This window comes from Cherax quadricarinatus, chromosome 83, assembly GCF_038502225.1.
Source record: "Cherax quadricarinatus isolate ZL_2023a chromosome 83, ASM3850222v1, whole genome shotgun sequence".
Classification (NCBI taxonomy): Eukaryota; Metazoa; Arthropoda; class Malacostraca; order Decapoda; family Parastacidae; genus Cherax; species Cherax quadricarinatus.
The window spans coordinates 4,665,135-4,693,042 of record NC_091374.1 but is presented as its reverse complement, the minus strand read 5'-3'; the positions used below and the strand labels follow the sequence as shown (position 1 = coordinate 4,693,042).

General features: G+C 37.2%; 1 protein-coding gene across 2 annotated transcripts; it reads left to right on the top strand.

Moving 5' to 3' along the window:
- Nucleotides 1–27,908, top strand: LOC128702143 (uncharacterized). Of its 2 annotated transcripts, none has more exons than XM_053796199.2 (18): nucleotides 1–137; nucleotides 2,500–3,139; nucleotides 3,608–3,769; nucleotides 4,384–4,537; nucleotides 5,374–5,516; nucleotides 6,334–6,466; nucleotides 7,957–8,066; nucleotides 8,170–8,430; nucleotides 12,741–12,791; nucleotides 13,961–14,107; nucleotides 15,717–15,809; nucleotides 16,856–16,981; nucleotides 17,762–17,871; nucleotides 18,000–18,238; nucleotides 19,934–20,064; nucleotides 20,349–20,495; nucleotides 20,720–20,830; nucleotides 23,049–27,908. In XM_053796199.2, the coding sequence occupies exons 2-18, from the start codon at nucleotides 2,504–2,506 to the stop codon at nucleotides 23,082–23,084; spliced, it is 2,790 nt and encodes a 929-aa protein (XP_053652174.2). In that variant the 5' UTR covers nucleotides 1–137; nucleotides 2,500–2,503; the 3' UTR covers nucleotides 23,085–27,908. The 2 variants fall into 2 exon arrangements, with proteins under 2 accessions (XP_053652174.2, XP_053652173.2); XM_053796198.2 differs by lacking the exon at nucleotides 1–137 and adding an exon at nucleotides 258–427.

The window sequence follows — 27,908 nt, the reverse complement described above, 5'->3', positions numbered from 1 at the left end:
AGGTTGTGACGTCATGCGCGCCTTCTCCCTATCTCCGTCACTGGTCTTGTGCGTCGGCCATATCTCCCTCTCCTGGCTCTTATTTCTTCCCATAAGTCGCTCTCCTGGCCACCCTGGCGCCTCCCCTGCCTCCGTGGGTAAGTATCACGAAGGTGAAAACAAGAAAATCCGTGATAAATATGGCGGAGGGAGGGAAAATATGGGTTGAGGAGGGAAGGCGGCGTTAGTCTTGTGTTTCGTCAGTGGTGAACAAATGAAGGTCAAATAATCGATTCTCTTTTATTATCTGTCCAGTTTTGTTGTCCTGCCCAGCTGAGTGTGTTGGGATTTTGCGCCTAGTATGGGACACATGTTATCACAGGGCGAGATGTGCCCAGCAGGGCCGCCAGGCAGGACAGTGATGCCTCGACCAACAAAAATGGCGGAGGTAAAGGTGGAGAGACGACCCTGAGTGATGTTACTGCCAGGAGAGCCCCGGGCTCTGCCACTCATGTCTTAATCTTTCTCGTCATCATCTTTCCCATCTCCACTCTTAATGATGCTTCTAGACAACCTCAGTTATCATTATTAGTAGGCCAGGCATCTATTTCCCACCGTCCCCTGATTCTGGTTGGTCTCAGGTGGTTCTTGACAGCTGTTGCCTCACTTATATTTTCTCGAGATTTTTGGACCCTTGAAATTGTTTGGAATTTAGTTCAGCACTTAATTTTGTTGGCTTCTTAAGGGAGGTTCATTGATGCTGCTGAATGGGGCTTGATCCAAGGAATTTGACCCCCTCCCCCTCGTGGGAGGTTCCTTGATGCTGGTGAGGGGCTCTTGATCTATGGAATTGGATCTGTGCTTCAGTTCCCTGAATTGAGCCTGAATACTTAACATCCCCCTCACATGCGCTGTATAATCCTACGGGTTTAGCGCTCCCATTATAATTATAATGGACCCCCTTCCTACCCCCCTGGCGTATCATGACCCATACGCATTTAGTGCTTCCCTCAAATTTGTTTTATTGGGAAAACTCAAAAAATTCTTTGGGTCTTTGTGTAATTACCTGTTATTTACCAGTCATTATATTCTTGGAATTTAATATAGAAATATTTACAGCTGATTTTTTTCTCATATTACACGTCATGACAGGTATACAAAAGTGACATATAATGATAGTTTATCTACAAATCCTTCCCTTGATGCTGGTGATTGGTTCTTGATTCAAGGAATTGAAGGTATTCTCTTTGTTATATGATGCCTGATTACCTCCCGTTCCCCAAGCATATCCCCTCAAGGAAGGTTCCTTGATGTTGGTGAGGGGCTCTTGATTTAGGGAACTGGATCTGTGCTCCAGTTCCCCGAATTAAGCCTGAATGCCTTCCACATCCCCCCCCCAGGCGCTGTATAATCCTCCGGGTTTAGCGCTTCCCCCTTGATTATAGTAATAATAATCCCCAAGCATATAAACTCCCTATGACTCACAAAATCGTACTGACACGATTGCAAACAAACCGTACCACAGGTATTCTACATACATGGTGCTATGTATGATCATTTATGTAACTGTATTTGTGTACCTGTACCTGAATAAACTTTCATTTCACAGCTACACTGAGACTGACTGTTAGTGTGTTGATAGTCCTCGGGTTAAAATTCTCTTTGTTGTGTTTACTACTAGGTGTGCAAGTGCTTGTGAACTTCTGGAAGGAACACGTGCTCAGGAATGACAAAGTCCCAAAATATTACTTTCACATGGAATGGTACTCCACCACACAGGATGGCTTTCTTATACTTAATCAAACAATATGAATTTTTCTATCCTACATCATCTCATAGGATGGTTTCCTTGTTCTCCACTCAGAATGGCATTTATCACACAGAAGGATTGACCTGTCTTACTCCATCACACACTAGTTTTCCTGGTAACTTTTATATGTGGATTACTATTTTGGATGTCATATCACATACAAATAGGTAATTACATATATACTGTATAGTGGAATGGATGATACCATAAAAAAAAAACTTAAAATTGCCACACTTGTTACAGAGGTACCTTGATACCAGTGAATGGCTCTGGATCAAAAGGAACTGGAGTTACTTTTCTTTTCATGGATCAAAGCTGATTGCCTCCCCGTCCCTTAGGTGTTGTATGACCCCCATCAAGTTTAATGCACCTTTATTAAATATATAAATATCACAGACAATGAATAATTTTAAAATTAGTTTAACTCTGTATGGCCTATGAAATTCACAATTTATAAGTAATCTTATAGGTAATATAGGTCCAAAGTGTGTGTTCAGTACTCAGACATTTGGCCTTAATGCTTGTGTAATTGATAGGGCTTAAATTAATTAAGTTTGAGGTGTTCATTTTCTGATATATATTGGAGTTCTATATAACATTTGTTTGCTTTGAAATTTCATCACTATATGTGATAGATATTAATGCTAATATATTGTTTATGGTTGTATGCTCGTACATTTTGTTTGATTTTTGTTTTCTTTAATATACAGAAATATGGAAAGTGTTGTGGAAAGCTTCTCTGTGGTGGGCAGCATGCCAATAATCACAGAAGAACCAGAGGATGAAGGCCATTTGATAAATGCTACGACAAGTCATGTGACAGACACAGAAGACCACATCATAGCATCCTCAGACCATGTCTCGATAATTACTGCTGTAGACAGTGAAATCAGAAATGATGAATCAAGTCAGGGTACAGATTCGTCCACGCAGATGCTTGCATCTGATAAAAATAACGGGTCTTCAGATCACATAGTCGCTGATAGCATGGCACAGATCATTGCCACCTCTGAAGGGACTAGCCTAATTACTGACAGTGGTAGCAATGGTGCACAGATCTTCCCTAGAGAACCTGGCCAAATTATAAATTCAGATACTGGGCAGTTGATGGACCATGAACATCATAGTATATTTGGTGATACTGATGGGGAAATTATAACCGAGCCAAGTCATATAATTATGAATCACGATGGAAGTATAGCGACAGACAGCAGCGGAAATATTTTACATGCAGGAGGCCAAATGATTACTGAAAATGGTAAGGCACATATTTTGTCTGCTGATGGAGAGATGATAGCTTTGGACAGCAGTCTACTTGAGGGCACCCACAGACTTCAGGAACATGTTGAGGTAAGTGCCATTACCATGCTAAGTGTTACATTCATTTCTGCAGTTTAATATGCTTGTTCAAAGTTTCTACATATACAGAATGCTATTGTGTACAGTATTTCCATTTAACACTTTTACTTTTAATCTGCACTTAGTTTTTATCTACAATTTATATTTTAAATAAGTTTGAGAAAACTGTAAATCACTTGCTCTTTTCCATAGACTGATATATCCTAACAAGGCTGTGAATTCAAACTTGGCTGCTTACAAAATTATAGTCGAGTACCCTTTTTAATGTCATATTGAAATTCGGAGTGTACAGTACTGTACAGTGACTACAAAGCTATGAACTCATTTACTATATTGGTACTTTCATTCTGGTAGTCATGTAGTAATCATGCAGTAATCATGTAGTCATGCAGTAATCTGGGATTGGTTAATTTATTAATAATGTAAGTACAATGTAGTACAGTATATGTGACCCCCTAGGTAAGTGAAGATGCTCCAGTGGTTGTGGAATCTGAAACCCGTGATCACCTGCTTCGGCAAATCAAAAAGGAGCCCAGGGATGATGGGGAATCTACAACCATCCAGATTCGTGTTAATGCCACCTCACCACGAAAAAAAGAAACTGTACCATTGCCAGATGAGGTTAGATACAGTGATTTGTCACTTGTTAAGTTTTTTATGATATCCTTCACCATAATGTACATGTTTATAGAGGGGCAACTGATATATCGGATCATTATTTAGTTGTAGCTACCAATCAGTACAACCATAATGTAAAAATTATAGATTTGAATATTTTTATCCAGAAATTCGTGTTAATGCCACCAAATGATTTAGATAAAGAAAAATTGGATATCAAATTGGGGAGGAGTAGTATGGAAGAAGTGAATGTTTTCAGATCACCACGAAAAAAAGAAACTGTACCATTGCCAGATGAGGTTAGATACAGTGATTTGTCACTTGTTAAGTTTTTTATGATATCCTTCACCATAATGTAAGATTTGAATATTTTTATCTTATAATTGGTAATATAGACAGAAATACTCTGGAGCAGATGTCATCCCTGTTAAATACAGTATGTATATGAAACTGCAAAAGACAAGATAGACAGCATGTGAAAGTAGAAATTCAGAAGTTATAGCTTTAGCAATTTTCTCATCTTTTATAATAGTTGTGTAAATCAATACTCTCATTTTTTATTAGTGGTGTACAGTATATATAATTGAACCTAATAAGCATTATGGTCAATGTTACAGGGAGATGATTCTGCTAAAGTGATGCCAGAGCTGATGATTGACCGCACGACTAAGTACACCAGAGTGGACAGAGATGACCCAAGAAGTAGACTGCATTTTGTCAAGTACATGAAGCGGGAGGGAAAAACTATAAAAATTTGGGAATGTGGAATATGTGAGTATATACATATACGTTCTAGGTAGTAGGTTGGTAGACAGCAACCTCCCAGGGAGGTACTACCGTCCTGCCAAGTGAGTGTAAAACGAAAGCCTGTAATTGTTTTACATGATGGTAGGATTGCTGGTGTCCTTTTTTCTGTCTCATAAACATGCAAGATTTCAGGTAACGTCTTGCTACTTCTACTTACACTTAGGTCACACTACACATACATGTACAAGCATATATATACACACCTCTCTGGGTTTTCTGCTATTTTCTTTCTAGTTCTTGTCTTGTTTATTTCCTCTTATCTCCATGGGGAAGTGAAACAGAATTCTTCCTCTGTAAGCCATGCAAGGGGCTAGTAACCCCTTCTGTATAAATTACTAAATTTGAAAAGAGAAACTTTTGTTTTTCTTTTTGGGCCACCCTGCCCCGGTGGGATACGGCTGGTTTGTTGAAAAAAAAAATACATATACTTTTTTTATATGTATGTACATTTCATTATGTTGTTTTCAGTATTGATGAATTTATAATGGAAACCTTCAGAATGTAGATAGAAATGTCAAGATTGGTTATATCTCATTATTTGTTGATTAACTAAGACTTTGCTGAATTATGAACATGTCAATGTATTAAACATTTCTTCTTACAAACATATCCACAGTTGTAATCCTAATAAAAGTCTAATTATTATAATGAACTATGTAATGCACTTCACATATTTCCTCTAATGAATTGCTGACTTTCTTCATCTCCTAATTGTATTTTTCCAGTCAAGGAAACTGTATTGGATCATGACAGGGACAATAACTAAAATTATGTGTCATATTTTTTGTCTTTCTGTCTAGGTGGAAAAGAGTTCATGCACCAGTATACCTTAATGCGACATTTACCCACACACACGGATGAGCGTAATTTCCGATGCAACCAGTGTGGGAAAGCTTTCAGGCAAATGTCCACACTTTCACAACATAAAGCCACTCACTCTGAGGTAATTCTTTTTTATTTTTATTCATGTGGGTTTAATTACCTATGTGTAGTTATAGGGTGGAGTAATGTTTGTGATATCTCTTCAGTATGTAATTTGAAGTTTTTTAAAAGTTTTCGGTAGTTTTAACTTTTACTGCCTCTTCCAGAATTCCATTCCAGCTACCTATCACTAAGTGAAAAGATACTTTTAATATTCCTTTTGTATTGCCTTTTAGCTATAATTTAGCTCTGTGGTCTTTTATTCACCTTGTTGCTGCCAAAATGTCTTGGTTTTCTCTTATCCTTTAATGACACACAGTACAGTGTGTTTATCATCCCTCTCTTTCTCCTGTCTACAAAATAGGACATTTCTAGTGATATTTGTTTTCATTCTTAACTGGTTAAACAAAGAGGAAACACTGAAGAAAAAAAAGCAAAAACTGTCTTATGTACAAATGGTATATATCTAGTAGTTTGGTAAAGGTCAGTACTATGGATTAATCCTTATTTTATCTTATGAGTATGTGTTTGTCAATTCCTATGTCTGATTCACAAAATTTCTCATTGGTAACTAAATTTTCTCATTAAGACTTCAGTACTCAGTAATATTATTTGCTGTAGTAAGAGTAGAGTGACTGATAATAGGCATTTATGAATGGTTTTGGGTTGTAATTTACAAGAGGCTAAAGAGGGGACACATGGAGGCCAGTAAAGGTGGAAAGAAAAGAAGAGTTGTGAGTAGGTAGGGCTAGAGGATATTGGGATATTTATAAGTAAATTTTTTTTATGGGAAACTACATCTATTTAAACTTGCAGTGTAACATAAAATATCATTTCAGTCAAGACCATATGTGTGTGATATCTGCCAAAAAACCTTCAGTCGTGTCTCTACTTTAATTTCCCACAAGAAGACCCACACTGAAGAGAAACAGCATAGGTGCTATGTTTGCGGTAAAGCTTTTCACCAAAAGGGTGAGTATTATTAACACTACAGTAGTTTCTCATAGATTATAGTGTTACAAATTTACATGGACATAAGGGGAAATAAAATGCCTTGTGCAGGGGTATATTCTTCTTTCATCGTACCAGCCGTATCCCACCGAAGTGGGGTGGCCCAAAAGAAAAAACTAAAGTTTTTTCTTTTAAATTTAGTAATATATACAGGAGAAGGGGTTACTAGCCCCTTGCTCCCGGCATTTTAGTCGCCTCTTACGACACGCATGGCTTACAGAGGAAGAATTCTATTCCACTTCCCCATGGAGATAAGAGGAAATAAACAAGAACAAGAATTAGAAAGAAAATAGAAGAAAACCCAGAGGGGTGTGTATATATATGATTGTACACGTATGTGTAGTGTGACCTAAGCGTAAGTAGAAGTAGCAAGACGTACCTGTAATCTTGCATATTTGTGAGACAGACAAAAGACACCAGCAATCCTACCATCATGTAAAACAATTACAGGCTTCCGTTTTACACTCACTTGGCAGGATGGTAGTACCTCCCTGGGCGGTTGCTGTCTAGGGGTATATATGTATAACATATAGTTATGCTAGTAACCCTTTACTAAATGTAAAAGGAGAAACTTTAATTTCTCCTCTTGGGCCACCCCGCCTTGGTGGGATACGGCCAGTGTGTTGAAAGAAACAGAAGAATATAGTTATGCTCTGTAATTTTTAAAACTTCCCTCACTACATTCCTGTCAGTACAAATGAGTTGATGCTGGAAGTTCTATATATGGTGCTTCATGGCATCATTGGGCACTATCGTAGTCCTGAGAATTTTGTGATTTTTTGGGGGGGAGGGGGGTTGGAATTATTTTGTTTGTGGCACTATGATAACATGCTCACCTCAGCCCCATGAGTGTGAAGTTTATTCCTTGTGTAAAATCTCCCTCTTATTACCAGGCAAGCTGTTTCCTTTCCTTAAATTTACATTGACCTGTAATAACATTGGTAGAATTACTGACTGTTAGGTAAAAGGGGACACGTGCAACTAATGTGATATTTTATTGTGGCAACATTTCGCTCTCCAGAATCTTTGTCAAAGTTATGATAACTGATAATGTAACAGCCATAAAAACACTTCTTTGTTGATCTCCTCACTTTTTACCAAAAAAATTTTTCCCCTGTATACGATTAGTTTTCTCTCCTGTCATTTTGCTGTGTCCATCAGTCGTCCCCTTGAACAGTTTTGTGTTTTGATCTGCTAGGTCAAAGCACTCTTAAATTATCAAAACTTCTTTTCACCAGTGTTCATCTAAGGTTATGATTATATTGAGCACCCTGTATATCTACAGTACACTATAAGATTAGTTTTAGCAGTAAGTTTATTTAATAGTGGTCACATATTTTACTTTGCAAGAGAAATGAAATGGACACAATGGTATTTTGACCCAGTCTGTGAATTAAATAGAAATGTATGGTTTTATACATGGTATTTTTAAAAATTTATATTTTTTGCAGGAAATTTAAAGAATCACCTATTTACTCATACAAACGAACGGCCGTATAAATGTGACATTTGTGGAAGAGGCTTCAATCAATCTTCAAATCTACAGTGTCACAAAGCAAAAGTAAGCTGATTACTAAATGTGAAGTAATAATTTATATTATCGTGTAAAGTAGGTGATCAATGTATAAAAATGTACTTGAATGTAATTTTTCCCTTTTCCTCAGTCTCATGCCGATGGAACACTCAACTATCAGTATGTACCGGATAAATATAAGTGTAATTTTTGTGAACATGCTTTTGCAAGAAGAGCCCAGTTACGACAACACGAAGAATACAAGCACGGTGTGCGTAACCTACACGGGTCAAGGGTATTATCAGGATCTGGATCTCGGACTGTAACTAATAATAATGCTCTCTTTCGGAAGAGAAAGATTGGAAATGTCCGCATAATTCAGTTGCCAAATGGAGACAGAACTTTTCAGGAGGTACGTCATCACTGTATAATTCTAAGTAATAATTTGAGATGAGGGGACCTACTTAATTGCTGTATTTGTTAGAAGTCTGTGACTATTAGTATCTTCGTTATGCACATAGTATTTCTGAATCTAGGCACAGTGGTGTGCCACTTAATCTTTCTTAATGAAGAATTTGTTTTGATACTGTTGAGATCTTACCAAACTGACTTGTATAATGGACTACATACAGTATCTCACTGGCATGTATATACTGTTGTTCGAACTTTGTGCCTCACAAACCTATGCTTTGTGACATGGCACAAAGTTCACACCTAAGCTGCTATAAGAACATTGTTGCCTTTGGGCCATATTATATTAAGTTTCATTAGAGCCAGAGTTCAGAATGGGCAATAAGTGATAAGGATTGTGGTGGCACATAGGGATTCATTGTAGTACCAGGTCCAGTGGTTTTTTTGGATACTATGTTCATTGTACAGTACAATATATTTCATCATATTCAGCTAAAATTATACACAGTGCTTGTGTATTGATTATTTTTTTCTTGGGGTTTAATGCTGAATTGAAGGTAAGATGAAGAAGGTAAATGATTTCTGACAACTTGAAGGAAATGGACACGAATGCATTCACTAGTACATCTTTATCAAAAATGTTTCAGTTCAGGGACAGTGATCATTCGAATACATAAGTGAAGGAGGGGTGTTAATGTTGCAGTTTAAAAACTGTAGTGTAAAGCACCCTTCTGGCAAGACTGATGGAGTGAATGATGGTGAAAGTTTTTCTTTTTCGGGCCACCCTGCCTTGGTGGGAATCGGCCAGTGTGATAATAATAAAATAATAACAAGAGAAAAATAGGTAATACATGTATAGGGGCAGGAGAGAGAGTAGTAATATTAGTGATAGTGTTAATATTTACTAATACAATGGACCCCTGCATAACGATATTAATCCGTTCCTGAGAGCTCATTGTTATGCAAAATTATCGTTATGCGAATGAATTTTCCCCATAAGAAATAATGGAAATCAAATTAATCCGTGCAAGACACCCCAGAGTATGAAAAAAAAAATTTTACCACATGAAATATTAATTTTAATACACACAAACTGAAAAAGACATGCACAGTTACATGACACTTACCTTTATTGAAGATCTGGTGATGATTGATAGGATGGGAGGAGGAGAGAGTCTTAGTGTTTAGAAGGGGAATCCCCTTCCATTAAGACTTGGTGTCAAGTCCTTTTCCGGGGTTACTTCCCTTCTTCTTTTAATGCCACTAGGACCAGCTTCAGAGTCACTGGACTTCTGTCGCACAACATATCTGTCCATAGAGGCCTGTACCTCCCGTTCCTTTATGACTTTCCTAAAGTGGTTCACAGCATTGTCAGTGTAATAGTCACCAGCACGGCTTGCAATAGCTGTGTTAGTGTGATTGTCATTAAAAAAGGTTTGCACTTTAAGCCACATTGCACACATTTCCTTAATCTTTGAAGTAGGCAACTTCTTCAAGTTCTCTCTCCCCTCCTCCGAAGCAGTTTCTTCAGGTCTGGCCTGATGCTGATGAAGATCTAGCAGCTCATCAGTGGTTAGTTCTTCATTGTCCTCCTCCACCAACTCTTCCACATCATCCCCACTAACCTCCAACCCCAAGGACTTTCCCAATGCCACAATGGATTCCTCAACTGGCATTGGATTCCCAGGGTTAGCCTCAAACCCTTCAAAATCCCTTTTGTCTACACATTCTGGCCACAGTTTCTTCCAAGCAGAGTTCAAGGTCCTCTTAGTCACTCCCTCCCAAGCCTTACCTATAAGGTTTACACAATTGAGGATATTAAAGTGCTCTCTCCAAAACTCTCTTAGAGTCAATTGAGTTTCTGAGGTCACTACAAAGCACCTTTCAAACAGAGCTTTTGTGTACAGTTTTTTGAAGTTTGCAATAACCTGCTGGTCCATGGGCTGCAGGAGAGGAGTGGTATTAGGAGGCAAAAACTTCACCTTAATGAAGCTCATGTCCCCACAAAGTCGCTCTGCCACGTCTGTAGGATGACCAGGGGCATTGTCTAACACCAGGAGGCACTTAAGGTCTAATTTCTTTTCAGTTAGGTAATTTTTCACATTGGGGGCAAATGCTTGGTGTAACCAGTCATAGAAAAAGTCCCTAGTGACCCATGGCTTAATGTTTGCCCTCCACAGCACACACAAATTAGCCTTGAGGATATTCTTTTGCCTGAACGCTCTGGGAGTTTCAGAGTGATACACTAATAAAGGCTTCACTTTGCAATCACCACTAGCATTGGAACACATGAGAAGAGTAAGCCTGTCTTTCATAGGCTTATGTCCTGGGAGTGCCTTTTCCTCCTGAGTAATGTAGGTCCTGCTTGGCATTTTCTTCCAAAACAGGCCTGTTTCATCGCAATTAAACACTTGTTCAGGTTCCAGTCCTTCACTGTCTATGTAATCCTTGAATTCCTTCACATATTTTTCAGCTGCTTTGTGGTCCGAACTGGCAGCCTCACCATGCCTTATCACACTATGTATGCCACTATGCTTCTTAAATCTCTCAAACCAACCTTTGCTGGCCTTAAATTCACTCACATCATCACTAGTTGCAGGCATTTTTTTAATTAAATCCTCATGCAACTTCCTAGCCTTTTCACTTATGATCACTTGAGAGATGCTATCTCCTGCTATCTGTTTTTCATTTATCCACACCAATAAGAGTCTCTCAACATCATCTATCACTTGTGATCTCTGTTTCGAAAACACAGTTGAACCTTTGGCAAGAACAGCTTCCTTGATTGCCGTTTTCTTGGACACAATAGTAGCGATGGTTGATTGGGGTTTACTATGCAACCTGGCCAGCTCGGAGACACACGCCCTCCACTTTCATACTTAGCAATGATCTCTTTCTTCATCTCTATAGTAATTCTCACCCTTATTCCTGTAGGGTTGGCACTAGAAGCTTTCTTGGGGCCCATGGTCACTTATTTTGCAGATAAAATCACCAAAAACACTGTAATAATACGAAATGTTCCGATTGTATGCTTGGATGTTACCGCGGAGGCTGGCTGGTAAACAATGCCACCAGCGGAACATGTGAGGCTGGCTCAGGCCGCACATTTGACGCGTCTCGGACGAATAGCATTGAGCGGGTTTTTTAGCGGTATGCGAGGCAAAATCTTAGCGATAAACTGTATCGGTATGCGGATTTAACGTTATGTGATGCCAACGGTATGCGGGGGTCCACTGTAGTAGTAGGTTCACTTGAATATTAAGCTGAAGGAAAACTTCCCTTCCTCATCACATTTCTGCTGAACCCCCTGACAAGGATATCCTGTCCTTTAAGGTCTGTAGGAAGTCTTGTCAACAAGGATAACCTCACCCACTTCTTTTCACACCATGATCCTCACACCAAATGCGAGGTAGTCAAATGATTCTTCCAGCGTTCGTGATGTATCTCTGGAACTGAGTTCTTTGAAGAAGAATGAGGCTACATTCAGCAGACCTTTTTCCATCTTTTTATTCCCTCTCATTTCATCCAGTATTGCAGATGCAGAGCTCAAACCATTCTGCACAATCCACCAGCCTCTGGTGTTGCCTTCGAGTGATATCTCCCCCCCTTCAAATGTGCACACACAACTACAACAAAGCAACAACAACAAAACAGTAGCAGAACAATAGCAAAACAACAAAACCAATTGCCATTGCTTCAACACTTCTCTTCCATGGAAACACTGAGGGACATTTCATGCATTGTCAAGGTGATAAACTAATATAGAGATAGCCAGATTTGAAGGGATGCAGTTGCCTTGAAGCATTGCTCATTGCCACCTCCAACACCATCATTAAAAAAGTTAGTAGTTATAACATTTCCACACCCTGGCATTTATGAACTGAGAGCTTGCTTCCACGAAACTGCCATGTGATACAATTGCAAGATAAGCTGTTCTCAGCTCTGAGTGTTCGGTTACTAATACTACCAGCTCGTATTAATACTGCCACCACCATGACTACTACTCATCTCTACTGCTCTTATATATAGTCTGTCTTTTCTCATACTCCTCATGTATTTGAAGTAACCAAGTTTCCAGGATTGAAACTTTTTAATATATGTATCCTGTATGCATTGTGTCTGTTTCTTTTAAAAATATTACCCTGCAACTTATCTTGGACTTGTAGAAGTCTTTGGGAAAGCATGATTTGCTGGGAAATGCACGTAGTGAATTATTGATATTTAAGAAATTCTAACTTTTAAGTACTGTAAGTCTCAGGATTCTCATGACATTTAAATAATTGTTAATCCTAACTTCTCTTTTGTTTGTAGATTGGAAATGAGCCACTAGCAAGGCAGCGGAAGATGAAGCCTAAATCTCAAGTAAGTGTTTTGTTATAACTACGGAAATGTCTGCTGCTTTTATATTTTATGAAAGTCGTGTGATTATGCTTCCTGAAAAAATATTGCTCTTGGCAAGTATTCTCTTATTTTGATATACTGTACATAGTTCTTTGGTAACAGATGTGCTATTTGTGGCAGCTAAGTGCTACTTTCATTAAGACAAACTCTCCAGTTCCGAAGGTTAGGAATATTGTATCCTGTTCTTAGACTAGTTAGTTTCATTCTACTTTGATGTTGGTAGCTTCATTAACAGGAATTGGGGCATTTTATTTGTTTTTAAGTTCAAGGATTTCCATGGGAAAGTGTGTATAAATAGTCAACTTACATTGGACAATTTAATAAGCAAAAGTAGCAGATATGGTATAAAGCAAAAATTGGTAATATTTTTTTTTTTTTTTTTTTTATTATCACACCGGCCGATTCCCACCAAGGCAGGGTGGCCCGAAAAAGAAAAACTTTCACCATCATTCACTCCATCACTGTCTTGCCAGAAGGGTGCTTTACACTACAGTTTTTAAACTGCAACATTAACACCCCTCCTTCAGAGTGCAGGCACTGTACTTCCCATCTCCAGGACTCAAGTCCGGCCTGCCGGTTTCCCTGAATCCCTTCATAAATGTTACTTTGCTCACACTCCAACAGCACGTCAAGTATTAAAAACCATTTGTCTCCATTCACTCCTATCACACACGCTCACGCATGCCTGCTGGAAGTCCAAGCCCCTCGCACACAAAACCTCCTTTACCCCCTCCCTCCAACCCTTCCTAGGCCGACCCCTACCCCGCCTTCCTTCCACTACAGACTGATACACTCTTGAAGTCATTCTGTTTCGCTCCATTCTCTCTACATGTCCGAACCACCTCAACAACCCTTCCTCAGCCCTCTGGACAACAGTTTTGGTAATCCCGCACCTCCTCCTAACTTCCAAACTACGAATTCTCTGCATTATATTCACACCACACATTGCCCTCAGACATGACATCTCCACTGCCTCCAGCCTTCTCCTCGCTGCAACATTCATCACCCACGCTTCACACCCATATAAGAGCGTTGGTAAAACTATACTCTCATACATTGGTAATATATTTTTCAAAAACTAAAATTTATATTTATTTTGAATTTTATTCTTTGTTTACATATATTTCTAGATAAAAAGTGGCATTTTGATTGAACCAATCGACACAAATGCAATGCATCGTGCCTTGGCTGCAGGAAGAACTCCATTTGCTCTTCTCAAGCCCTCTAAAGGAGTCCCTGTTGTTGTCAAAGTGCAGTTTGCCTTAGGAAACAAGCATGTAAGTTTCAAACTTCTGTAAAAAAAGAAAATAAATCTTCATTAGCATTTAGTTTTAACATATGTTGACATTTATTAGTGAAATACAGCAAATTTTTTTATATAAGTTAGTTTCTTTCTTTCAACACACTGGCCGTATCCCACCGAGGCGGGGTGGCCCAAAAGGAAAAACGAAAGTTTCTCCTTTTACATTTAGTAATATTTACAGGAGAAGGGGTTACTAGCCCCTTGCTCCCGGCATTTCAGTTGCCTCTTACAACACGCATGGCTTACGGAGGAAGAATTCTGTTCCACTTCCTCATGGAGATAAGAGGAAATAAAGAACAAGAGCTAGAAAGTATATGTTTGTACATGTATGTGTAGTGTGACCTAAGTGTAAGCAGAAGTAGCAAGATGTACCTGAAATCTTGCATGTTTATGAGACAGAAAAAGGGACACCAGCAATCCTATCATCATGTACAACAATTACAGGCTTTCGTTTTACACTCACTTGGCAGGACGGTAGTACCTCCCTGGGCGGTTGTTGTCTACCAACCTACTACCTATATAAGTTAGTTTACCTTTGAATATTTCACAGAAGTGCACAAATATAATTAGAAACTCCTCCAAACTGTAACATCCCTACTCATCCTTTATAGTACAAACCAGGGTATGGATGTGGTTTGAACCCATGGTGAGCGAGTCTTAAAATTTCAGGCCAGTGCATAAGCCACTTGGTCAGCTGGCTACAATAAGCATAGTATTTCTTACCTCTAAAAGTTGCACTAAATGGTTTTCCCTGACATTCTTCATAGATATTGCTATTCTTATGCTTCAGATTAGTTACATAATTGCAGAGTGAGCTTTGAAAAAAGAAAAAAAAAGATTTAGATCTATCATGACTCAACCTGTAGTTGTTGGAGTGCCACAGGGAAGTGTCCTAGGTCCTCTATTCTTTCTTATTTACATCATAGTGCATATCATACCACAGGTGGGGTTGGAACCCGCGATCAGAGAATCACAAAACTCGAGACCATCGCCTTAGCCACTGGACCAGCTAGCTACAATAAGATTCATCCAACTAGGTATATTTCTACACCATAGGAAGTTTAGCATAGGCACCACTGTAACTACAAATGCAAGTTTTTACAGATTAATCTCCCTTCAAAGCCATCAACATGACTCACGAAATCGTAATGACACGATTGCAAACAAACCATACCACGGGTGGGGTATGGTTTGTGAGTCAAGGTCCATATATTAAGAAAAGAAAGGACCATGATAAAGAATATTCCAGGAAGTAGAGAGGTTTAACAAGGACAGACATTATAAGAAGGTCCACCAGGATGAGGGAACACGGATGGAAGTTCTGCATCCATAATGAACCACAGACATGAATGTATTGTATAATATAATAAAAGTAAGGAAGTGAAACAAATGGCTATCATTAAAGTGAAGGCTAACGCTATATATGAAAATTAAAAGGGCGGCCCATTAACTTGAGCTCAGTCCCTTCAAACTCAATACTGTAGATGATTTCAGAATCTGAGCTGCATTGTTTCCAACAGCTTTGATGATTAATGTGTAGCTGTAAATATAAATTTATTGTTTGTTTAAATTTTTTCTTTCAGATGCTTGTTCCAGCCAGTGCTAATGAGCTGAGAAGGGCAGGCAAATTTACCGTGTCCAGCCAGCAATGTGGCACAAAGGCTGTACAGATTAAGGTATTTGGGATTTTAAGAACATCTTTTATTTCTTTTACTCTTCAAGGGCAATCAAACCTGATAGCCTCTCATTCCTCCATTTCTGATGACCTGCTATGGGTTCAGTGTTTTCCAGTGAAAATAAAAACTTGTCATAGTACATGCTCTCCTTTCTGAAGGAAAGTAATGGGAGAGCTGAAGTAAATGGAGGGGAGGGAGGTAGTAAAATCACAGAATGGTGAAATGTGGTAGAGGATAGCACTGTTCTGCAAGATATAGTATACAAATTAAGAAGCCATTTTTCTTAAGCTTAATGGATGTTGAAATGATTTATAAACATCAATAAATGAGTAAAGTGAAAAGCTTATTATTGTACTTATGTTTGTGTTGTACTAAAGTTTAGGGAAAGAGTTGTTTTAATACTACAGAGTACAGTTATCTCAAGGGAGGTGTCTTGATGCTAGCGAGGAACACTTGACCCAAAGAATTGGACTTGTTTCTCCCTTGGATCAAACCTTATTTTCTCCCATTTTCCTAGGCAATGGATGACCCCTATGGGCTTAATGCTTTACAGTTATAATAATAAAATAATAAGTATCGTATTTAAAATTTTCATTAAATATAAGTTTTGCCTGTTACACTTTTTTTTTTTTTTTTTTACACATCGGCCGTTTCCCACTGAGGCAGCGTGACCCAAAAAGAAAGAAAAACTCCAATTATCGAGAATTAATTATTTAGAATTAAAAAAAAAAAAGATTTGAAGCATATCTGAAATTCGGACTTTTAATGAAAAACAAAAATTCAATACTCTTAACCTATTCACTGTCTCCTTCGTAGATCTTCATCAGTGACACCTGAGTCACTCGTGAAGATCTATGTTTTAAGCACAGCTCCCTCAGATATGCTGTGAGCAGTAAATTTGGGCCTATACTTAAGAGAATTGGTCAGTGTAATGATTGCACAGTTAAAAAAAAAAAAAATCCTGCCCCCCCCCCAATGCTTGATTAAAAAAACATTTCCATTGGAAATGTTCATAAAATATTGTGTATAATAACTGATTTTTATAGGTTCCTGTTGTGGCTACTGTGATCCAGCGCATTGATGGTGATGGTAGAGTGCACATGGATATTGAAGCACCTGCAGAGGATGAAGATAGCCATGATAACATGGATGCAGTTTTGGCTAAACATGAGGTTTGTTGTAATAGCAGTTGTATTCACATGTTCAGCACAGTATTTTTTTTTTTTTTAATGTACAGTACATGAATATCATACTGTTCATTAACAAGTGTTTAAAAGTGATTCTAACCATAGATATAGAAAGGTATCAAGTATTTTACGTTTTTATGTATATAGAACTCAAAATGAGCACATGATACAAAACACAGAAAGACCATCTCATAGAATGAAAGAAACATGTAAAAGACTTGGGCATCATAATATCCAATAACCTATCATTTAGAGAACACAATTATGCAAAAGTAGCAAAGGTTAGAAAAATGACAAGATGGATAATGAGGACTTTCAAAATGAGAGAAATAATATCAATAATGATACCCTGCAAATCACTTGTACTCTCATTTGTTTTGTGCTCACATCTTCATTCAAAGTAGGAGATAAATCAGAGCTGGAAATTGTACAGAGATTGTTTACTGCCAATAAAGTATTTAAACTACTGAAAACACTTCAAAGTACTTGGATTGCACTCTAGAGTGGAGAAGTGTGTGTTATCTGATAATATATAAATACGTGTTCTTTGACAGCAACTCGAAAGATTAATTGATCTGTATATTTTGATCCACTGCTGAAGAGGCTCCCAGAAAGGGATCGAAGTACTATACTGATCAGTTAATCTTCTGAGTTGCTGTCTCCATGTGGGTTATTACTGAGCATGTACATACAGTACATGGAAGATACTTTACGGCCTAGTCCCAAATCTACAAACTACAATAATGACTGCTACATACCTTTCAGGAGCAGGACTCCAAATCTCCAGCCTCGCCTGGCACCTCTGCAATCACTGTTGCAGAGAATGAAGTCCATGTCAATGACCCACTGGTCATCAATCCTGCTGTTGTCCGACCGTAAGTGTGCCACATTGCTCTTTATGGAGAAGTATTTATCTGACAGTTTCTTATGAGCTAAATAAAGGATGTTTTTATCAGTTGTTTACCAAGGGGATGGGAAGATTGTAGTGTGTATGACTTTCCAGATCAATTCCCGAGCCAGTCATGGAAGGTGAGGAAGATGATGAGCACTCGATGGATTCATCTATGCCTCACACAGGGGGTATAATCATTGGTGCCATGGGCGAGAGTGAGACTATGAGTTATGCAATTGATCAGGATGCCTCCATCACAGCTGGAGACTCTGAAGCTAATGAAGGAATCAACTCTGTTGATCTATTAGCTACTGCTGTCAACCTAGTGTCCCAAGCTCAAATGTCAAAAGGTACAACAAAAATAAGCATAATTCAAGTTTTGTAGCAAAAAATATTTTTTACATGGAGACGTATGTGTTTCCTTCCTTGAGTCACCCTAAATTAGTGGGACACAGCTGATATGGTGAAAGAAATAACTTTTTTTTTTTTTTTTTTTTAACCCCTTCAGGGTCCAAGGCCAAAATCTGAAGTGGTGCCCCAGTGTCCAAGAATTTTCAAAAAGAAAATTTTTTTATTTTTTCTTATGAAATGGTAGAGAATCTTTTTGTGAAGGTAATAAAACAAAAAGTATGAAATTTGATGGAAAATTGACGAAATTATGCTCTCGCGAATTTTGATGTGTCAGCGATATTTACGAATCGGCGATTTTGCCGACTTTGACTCCCATTTTAGGCCAATTACATTATTCCAGTCGACCAAATTCTTAGCTATTTCACTAGTATTACTTCTGTTCTATCGACTGAGCACAAGAAATCACCAAGTCAACTGTTTCAACTACAAAATAAAGTGATCGGAAATTGTTAATTTGGCCAATTTAACACAAAGTTCAAAATATTCCAATTTCAAAATAGGGTCCAGAATAAATAATGTAGGTATTCCTGGCACTAAACTAACATTTCCTCTGTTCATTAGTTACGTTTTGAGGCTTTACAAATAAATTCTATTTTGATTTTTTATTCACATAATGAATTTTTATTCACACCAAAAAATATAAGATTTACTGTTATGCAGTATTGTAATAATTGTGTAAATATCATCACCACATTTGTGAATGTATATTAGACCCACCAGCTGGCATGTATTAGACGTGTGAGGTCGTTTGTTTACTCTTGAACATCGGCAAAAATTTAACATTTCCGCTACTTCGAGCTCAGTTTCAAGCCATTTCCAGTGCTAAAACCAATCAAAATCATCTCTATTTCTGTAATATATCTTCCATTCTATCAAATGAGACCAAGAAATCGCAAATACAACTACAAAAAACATATGAAAAAACACTGCAAAGTAGCTGTTTTAATCGAAAATCATGGTCTCAGATTTTTTCTCATTATACACAGTGTGCTGCAGGATTTGTTTTATGTGGTGCACACATACCACATAGATGTATTCTCTCATATCTAGGCCCAAATGTACCACTCACAGTTTATCAGAGTGAGCTGAGCTCATGGCTTAGATCTACGGTTTGGACCCTGAACGTAAAGCCGTAGATCTACGGGACGGGCCCTGAAAGGATTAACACTGGCTGTATCCCACCAAGGTAGAGTGACCTGAAAAAGAAGCACGTTCACCATCATTCACACTTTCACTGTCTTGCCATAGGTGCACAGATACAACAGTTTAGAGGTCCCTCATTCCTATGAGGGACATCTGCCAAATATGCTATTTATATTGTTCCTGTGTGTTTCATACTTGACTGGAAAGGTTGATCTATGGTAGTACAATATTCATTTTCATGTTTTTTTTTTTTTTCCTAAAATATTCCTTTGTTGAAGAGGTTGGGCTTATTGAGAATATACGCAGACATTTGATGCCTTCATTATTAAAGATGGAAAAATTTACATAGAATTTCACATCCTGGTAGCTCAGACCTATGTGAAGGAACATTTTACCTGTTGAAACAAAGTAATGAGATAAAATCATGGGAATTATGATACTTTGATGTATTTTTTTATATTTTGTCATTTTAACTTTTATTCTGGTTTCAGATGGGTTGGCTGGCATGGAGGGCATGCAGTACCTGCGACAAATAAGTTTAGGGGAGTATGAAGTAGTTCCACCAGATCATGCCCAGGCAACACACATAATGAACCAACATGGTCACATAGAACAAATAAAGGTACACTTTGTTTTGCAGTTGCTAATGAATTTCATTTTAAGTCTTGTTTAAATTATACAAGTGCTACCTCTGGTGCCCTCAAATTCAAAATTTTCAAGACCAGCCTTTTTTTTTTTTCTCTCTCTCTCTCAATTTCAGTAGAAAATAAATACAGAGGCAATACAGATTTTAATTGTATTTTTTGTTCTGTCTTGATGGCATCTTATATATTGGCATAGGCTAAGACTTTTTTGAGCTCTACATTTTCAGCAGAATTCTTTTTTCCATTGTGTATTAATCTACAGATGGATGATAGCAATGCAGTGACAATGGAACAGGCCAACATAACTGCCTTGATGGATGCCTTGCAGAATGCTGGGTACCACTTAGGTACTGGAAATCAACACATCATTATTAACCATGATGGCAATGCCATGGTAGTAGATCAGCAGGTAAGCTAATTGTACCATGTATGTACTATCATCATGCTCATGCACTTATTTCATACTTGTTTTTATTGTTGCTCTAAAAAAAAGAGAGTTTCAATATGAGAGCATCCATTTATAGTTGATGAGAAATAGTGAAAAAATAAAGGAAAAAACATTGACTGACATAGTCAGGGAAACATGGTACTGACAATTTTGTTTAATTTTAATCGTGACATTATCTCTTGCAGCAAGTGCAGATGGTTATAGATGGAGACATGGAAGGTGTGATAGCATCAGATGAAGTTGGCAGTGAAACTGTTGACCCATCAGTTAATTTGGTTGTACATGAAGTTCCAGAGGTGAGAAGAGATACGTTGATTTTTTTTTTTTTTTTTTTTAACACTTTTCGTTTCCCACCATGGTAGGATGACCTGAAAAAGAAACGCTTTCACCATCATTCACTTCCACCAGTCTTGTCTGGCTAATCGATTTCCCTGAATCCCTTCATAAAATGTTCCATATTCTCTTATACATTTTGCTGCAATTTGTACATTCATTTGGAACTTCCTAATAAATACTTCAGAGTTAAATATCATGAAGACATGTAAATTCTCTGTGGGAAGTGGAGAAGAATCCTCCTAAGCCATGCATGTCATAAGAGTCAACTAAAATGCTGGGATCAAGGGCTATTAACCCTTTCTCTTGTATAAATTACTAAATTTAAAAAAGAAAAGCTTTTGCTTCTTTTTTGGGTCATTCTGGCTCGGTGAGACAGCCAGTGTGTTTAAAAAAACAATTTTAAATAAGTATTTTTTTTAGTAAGGTTAATTTGCTGTCATTATTAACCTTTAAATTGGGAGTGACAAATAAATCAGATTGCCTGGAAGCTTAAGGGGCACGTCCCTGAATTTGGCCAACTCTTTTATTTTTCAACCAATTTTTTTTATTTTTGGTGTACATTTAGAGGTTCATATGTAGAAGAATGTGACAAAGTTTCAGTATGATTGGCCAACAAACAACAGAGAAAAAAAATATTTCAGTGACTTCATATATGGCAGCAAGGTATGACAAAATGGCACTTCGAGTGGCACTTCCGACAATCCCAACCGTTAGAATACATCTGACACTAATTCGGGATGCACATGTTTCATCTAATATATCTTATTATCATGGGAAAAAAAAAATACATTTGATAGACTTTTTTGCATTCACCAAAATATCTGCCTTTTACCTCCCACAAAATCAAAAATATTTGATATATTCCAAAAAAAGAAGCATCAGATTTTCAAACACACCTTGTTTTATATTGTCAGTGAAAATCATTTCAATACAATCATTAATAATGGTGTACTTTAGCGAAATAAGTGAAAAAGTTACTTCCGAGATATAGGCCTAGAAAACGTCGGCAGGCCTACCGTCTCAAAAAAATTTTTTTTTGCGCGGAAATCGGGTTTTTTTTGGTGTATTTCTTAGTAAACTGATGTTCTAGTGCAGTTATCCTCTTCAAAACACCGTTTTCTATCACTCACAGACCAAACAATAGAACAAGGAGACCAGGAGTAACACATTTATATCGAAATATTGCTGGTGGACTCTCGCTATATTATGGCCTATTTTATTCAGTCTAGAGTATATAACATGTTTGTTTGTTATTTATAGTGTTTATTATATCATATTAGATCAATTCTGATAGATAAATAAGCCGTATAGTTGATATATAAGCTGATATAAACGTAATAATGAAGTGATTTCACCTGGCACCATCTGGAGGGGGAGTACTGCCGAGTGTTCTCAGATGGCTCCCTATTGGCTGGCACTCTACTGATAAGCTCCACCTACTCTTATATGATGCCAAATAATCAATTATTATATTAGAAAGAATAATGCAAAGAAAAAGAAATAAAAAACAAGGAAAAAATTCCAAAAAATACTTGGGTTGAGAACAGACGCGCTACCTACATCGTCGTTACCATACCTGATATAAATGACTATAATTTCTTGTAGAAACGTCTTAGAACATTGATTCTTGTACCATTGTGTTGCCAAAGAGTTAAGCTATTTTTTGGTATATATAACTCAATTTCCATAATTTTTCGATTTTTGGTTGAGCGCGCGCGGAAAATTGCCCAAATGCTCCCTTAACTCATGTACATATGTTAATAAATCATCTCAGCCATTTTGATTATATACCATATGCAAAGAAAAATATAAAATGCAAGCTACAGCATGTTTTTTGGACAAGTATGTACCGTTGCTTTTGAACTTGTTTTACTATGATTTCATGGCATATGCCGTGCTCCTTCCTTAAGTGAATGTGACCTGACGTGACTAGGTTGGGGCATTGCCTTAAGCCGTTAGGAGACTTGGACCTGTCTCACATGGGCCAGTAGGCCTGCTGCAGTGTTCCTTCTTTATGTTCTTAAGACAGTGATAGAGTGAATTTGTCACCCTACATTGGTGGGAGATGCTGGTGCCAGTGTGTTAAAAATAAAAAATGTACATACCTGTCTATTAGTGTGTTTCACATAAAAATAAATATTTTCATTCGTGTGTTAATTTTTATTTGGCTTTTTGCAGAGTATTCAAACCAGTGACAGTGAAGTGGGAAGCTGAATATTAAATACTACTGAAAGTGAATAAATCTGAAGTACATTTCAATCATTTGGCCTTCAATACTGTGTTTTGGATGAAATGCGGCTTTGAAAAACAATTGGTCATAACTTAAGAGGAAATTATATTCCTGTTACTGTTTTAAGGTAAAATTGCCAACAGAAATTGTGCAGTTGTGTTTGTAATCTACTATATTAGTAGATAAAATTTTAGTTTAGCTGTCTTAATAAGTAATAATAATAATATCAAAGGCTTCATTGTTTTATAAACGATAGCAATTACGCTTTGAGAATAACACATGTTCAAGAAAAGAATGAAATGCATTATATCAAGAAAAGGTTAAGAACTTAGCTGAAGTTAATAAATACTTAATGCCAAGTAACCCAAAGGTTTGCTTTCATTACATATAAAGGTGTATATTGATGAGAGTAATTGTTCTTTGGAGTAAGTTAAAAGTATGAAAGTTTGCAAGTGCCTTCAAAATCATAGTATGTATCCTTGTATTGTATTATGACCTATGCACTGTTATATATTCTTTTTCTTACTGCTGTTGACAAAAGGAAATCATGACACTTGAATGATATTATACTTGTTTACAATTAGATAATGGAATGAAAATCACTTGATTTTGTATATTCTAGGAACAGAGAACATTTGCATATAAATATGTCCTATGAGTAGGTGTATGCATTTACATAAACATAAATGAAAAGACGGTATATACCCCAGAATGTACTTGGAGCCTGGTGCACATAAACATACACAATACACACATCGCTCACTTCGACACATTGCAAGAAATGTTACTTCTAAAGTAGAGATGAAAATGGATTTGTATGTGCCTTGATTAGTACCTCAGTATATTGTATGGTCTTCAGCCCAGCAGGGAAGTAGCAGGTAGAATATAAGGCACAGTGCATCAGCTAAATGCATAGTCTATAAGCCCTGCAGCAGGGACTGGTAACTTACATTGCACCTTAGTTTACTCTTTGTTATTTACAATATTGGACACCTAGGGATGGCTAATAGCATTTTTCAGTATTAAAATCATAGTATTTGATTTGCTACTATCTCTGTTGAGAGAAAGCTAGTTGTCTTACAGTGTGCTTCTCTTCACTGTCTCCTACAGTTTCAATCCTGTGATAATCAGTTTCAGTATTCTTCCCTTTCTCCTCAGTTTGAGGAGCTGTGGCCTTGTTCATGCATAGAAGTTGGAACAGTCAGTACTACTGATTCGTTTTTGGAAATTAACTGAAACTATTGGATAGATTGGTAAGTGTTAGCTACCATATCCAGCACATAATCAATGTTTTATGGCAGCATTACTTAGTGCATTGTAAAAGAGAAGAAAGCTAGTAGCTCATGAACTCGTGATATATTGTATCACCTGAGAATTGCTGAATTGTTTGTTTTCTTATTTATTTATTTATTTGTTTATCTGTTTATTTATTCAACTCTTCTGAGAACAGGTTGGTTTAGTCCACTGGGGTGGTCCATGTATAGTTCGTATTGCCTGTTTTGTATTACCTCTGTTTACTCCATTGATGAGAGGTGTCAATCTGCTGGTACACTGTAATCAGTGATGGTATGAATTGCGTGGAGATAATAAATTAAAATTTCATGACTAGTGCCAGCATGTGGATTGTTCATGGCTTTAATTACCTTAATTATGCCATACTTCTGAGGCATTAGCCTTTTGTTAATCCAAGTACCAAGGTATTGCTATGAGGTAACCCATTCCAGTTCAACATTTTGTATGGGAAGTATGATGTCTGGATCCTTTTCTTTGATCATCAGTGCCTTTAATTTATCTTCCTGAATCTTTTTCCTCAAGGGAGGTTCGTTGACACTAGTGAGGGACTCTTGACCCAAAGAATTGAACCTGACTTTCTCTTCCCTGGATCACACTTGGTCAATTTACATTTTCCTCTTTGCCTTCCTTCTTCATTCTGTCTCCCTGCTGAGGGCTCTTTGCCCATATTAGTGTGGTGGAGGTGGAGGCTTGTGTGTACTCACTATCCGTCCAAAACCTCCTTAGTGGCATGCAGCCTTCCTCTGCTGCAATTTAATATCCATCAAGACTGCTAACCTCTGAGGGGATGGGGGTCTTCACAAATGTGGTCACTCGTGTCTCTGATATAGAAACACCTGACAATATAATTGCTTATATAGAAAATTCTGACCAGTGACCTTCACACAAAAAGGTGAGGTAATTAGAAGAATGTGCTCTTGCCTCAGAGCACACAGCTGTTGATTCTCAGGACACCCTGGAGTGTGTTGCACGTTTTGCCACTTGTGTCCACTTACCTCCTCTTTGACTCATTTTCATCTTCATCTCCTGGTCTTGTACTTTTTGCCTGTTACTAAAACTAGTATCTCCCCTTTCTTCACATTAAGTTTTTTGTTACGTTGCATCCTGTGCTGTGCAACCATCTCTTGATTTTGTTGCGTTTGTGTTGATTATCTTGTCTAGGGATATGTTCTTTTTTTTCTTCTTTTTTTTGTATAGTTTGCCAGGAAATTCTGTCTCAGGATACAGGGAGAGTATTGAAGAACTTCAATTGTTGCTTTTCCAGTTTGTCCTTATATGTACAGTATTGTACAGTACTTGCTTAAAATAAATGGCTTTGTGTACTGTTGGTCTCTTCCCGTATCTTTTTTTTTTTCTCCTTCAGTCGGTTGATCCTTACCCTGATGCTTGTAAGAGAGTGCACTCCTTGTTCATTCAGATATTCTCTTCCCTAATAATTCTTTTCACATTCTGTTCCACTATATTGTAGCCCGCTTTCTACTTCCACATGTTGTATACTCTGTTCCTTATAACACTACGAGTCCTTAGAGGAGCTTAACACAATTCTTATTCCTAACACTCGGTTCTGAACTAAGTACATCCTGCTAAAAGTGATTTTATTATAAACAATTTTGTGTGTAAATGGTATGATTTGAGCTTGACAGGGGTTTGAAAAATACAAGAGTTCTTACTAAATTATTTTACCAATCTTTAGAAGTAGTTAAATTTATGTATACTAGGAGAGAGGATTTTTTATTAATTTATTATTCTTGATATATTTATTGTAAATGTACTAGAATGACTGTAATTCTTCTGTTGTAATTTTTATAATGAACAGAATTTTAATTCAGTATATACTTTTTCATATTTACCATTGCTGTAATTAGGCCAAACCATTTCAGTGTTTTAGTTTTTTAAAAAGTAATCATTAGATTTGGACTGTGATTAAAAACTGCATAAAACCTTCCAGTCTGGAAATAACATTTGTTTTACTGTAATTATTAGTTACTACCAAAACTCAAGAGTTCCTTTATGATTAGAGGTATCATAGGTCATAGTGCCATGTGATAGCAAGATGTTTATGATAGAAGTACAGCAGTTATGGTTAACAAGTAACTCAAAAATGAAAAAGTTCTTCCAGCACTTATTGGAAACTATTAAAAACATGTAGTTTCATAATTTGTATGTAAATCTGTAATCAGTATTCTGTACATATTTGCATTTCTCACAGGCATAATTATAGCAGAAAGTTTTAGCAGTCAAACACTGGCAATACAAAAAAGGTAGATTTTTTTTTTTTGTTTTTTTTGTGTGTGTGTGTGTGTGTTTGTGTGTGCATTTAGTGATGAACCATGCTGGTCATATAGCACAGTGTGACACCAAGGCTCAGTTCTCACTTTACTAATCATAAGATACACACAGACACGCACATGCACACGCGCGCACGTGCGCACACACACACATGTATTTGTCATAAGGACTAGAAAACTTCACTAACTGAGGGAAATATCTGTGCTACATTGAATTTTGTGGATGTTAATATTTTATTTTCATTTATATTTCAAAACACGTTTATGCTTGAAGTTCTGAGAAATGCTTTGGAAACGGTAAACTTGATTGTGATATTAGTAATTTAATTCGTATTAAAGCCATGAGATAAACTAAGTGTTAAGTGATTAATATTCTTCTTTAGTGACAGAGAATCACATTGTTCTTAGATAAGGATGTCGAGTTGAAGAACTGCAAGTGTGTATTGGAATATATGCCTTTTATTTGATTGCGTTTTGCGTCATCTTTGGTACAGCATTTTGAAGGGAAATGGGATGTTAAAAATTCATGTACAGGTATGATGTAAATTTTATTACTGTATCTGCTTTAGTAGAGTATTTCTAGTTTTGTCCTTTAAATACTTTTGCTGCATAATACACCCTTGTTATTATACAGGTCGGCCATCACTAATCCGGCAATCAGTTATCCGGCACTAATTTTGGCTAGCATAATTTCAAATTTCATCATAAATGAGGAAGATGTAACAAAGTCTCTACTGATAGGTGAATTGTATTTTAACCTAACCACTCTGTAATCCGGGAAACTCACTGATCCGGCACACTACTGGTCCCAATGATGCTGGATTAGTGATGGCCGACCTGTATTTGTAACATTCATAATTGCTGTATAATTGTTTGTTCATGCTATTGTAACCAAAAGTTTTATATAAAGAAACTATTTTGTACTATTTTGTGTGATCTTTAATGTTCTTAATGTGATTACCAATAATAATTATAAGTAAAATCTGGTACTAGTTGTTTTGCCAAAGTATTAATATATAAGTTGATAAGATGTACCGTAAGTACCTGATGAATAGTGTAGTGCTGCTCGAGTTCAAAGTTCTGCTGGCAGTTCCTAGTTTATTTTTCTTTATGTACTAAATAGGGTTGGAATGTGTGTTTACAATTGCATTTGTTTGAAATTGTGGTTGCATTACGATGTACTGTGGTGTAAAGGAATTACAGAATGCAGTTTCTAACAAAATGAAA

What these genes read in the sequence shown, in the direction of transcription:
- LOC128702143 (XM_053796199.2), top strand. Translation starts at nt 2,504, where the DNA reads ATGGAAAGTGTTGTGGAAAGCTTCTCTGTGGTGGGCAGCATGCCAATA. An exon ending in TACAGTGTCACAAAGCAAAA is followed by an intron (nt 8,067 to 8,169) that starts GTAAGCTGATTA and finishes CCTTTTCCTCAG; the next exon opens with TCTCATGCCGATGGAACACT. An exon ending in CAAAGGCTGTACAGATTAAG is followed by an intron (nt 15,810 to 16,855) that starts GTATTTGGGATT and finishes TGATTTTTATAG; the next exon opens with GTTCCTGTTGTGGCTACTGT.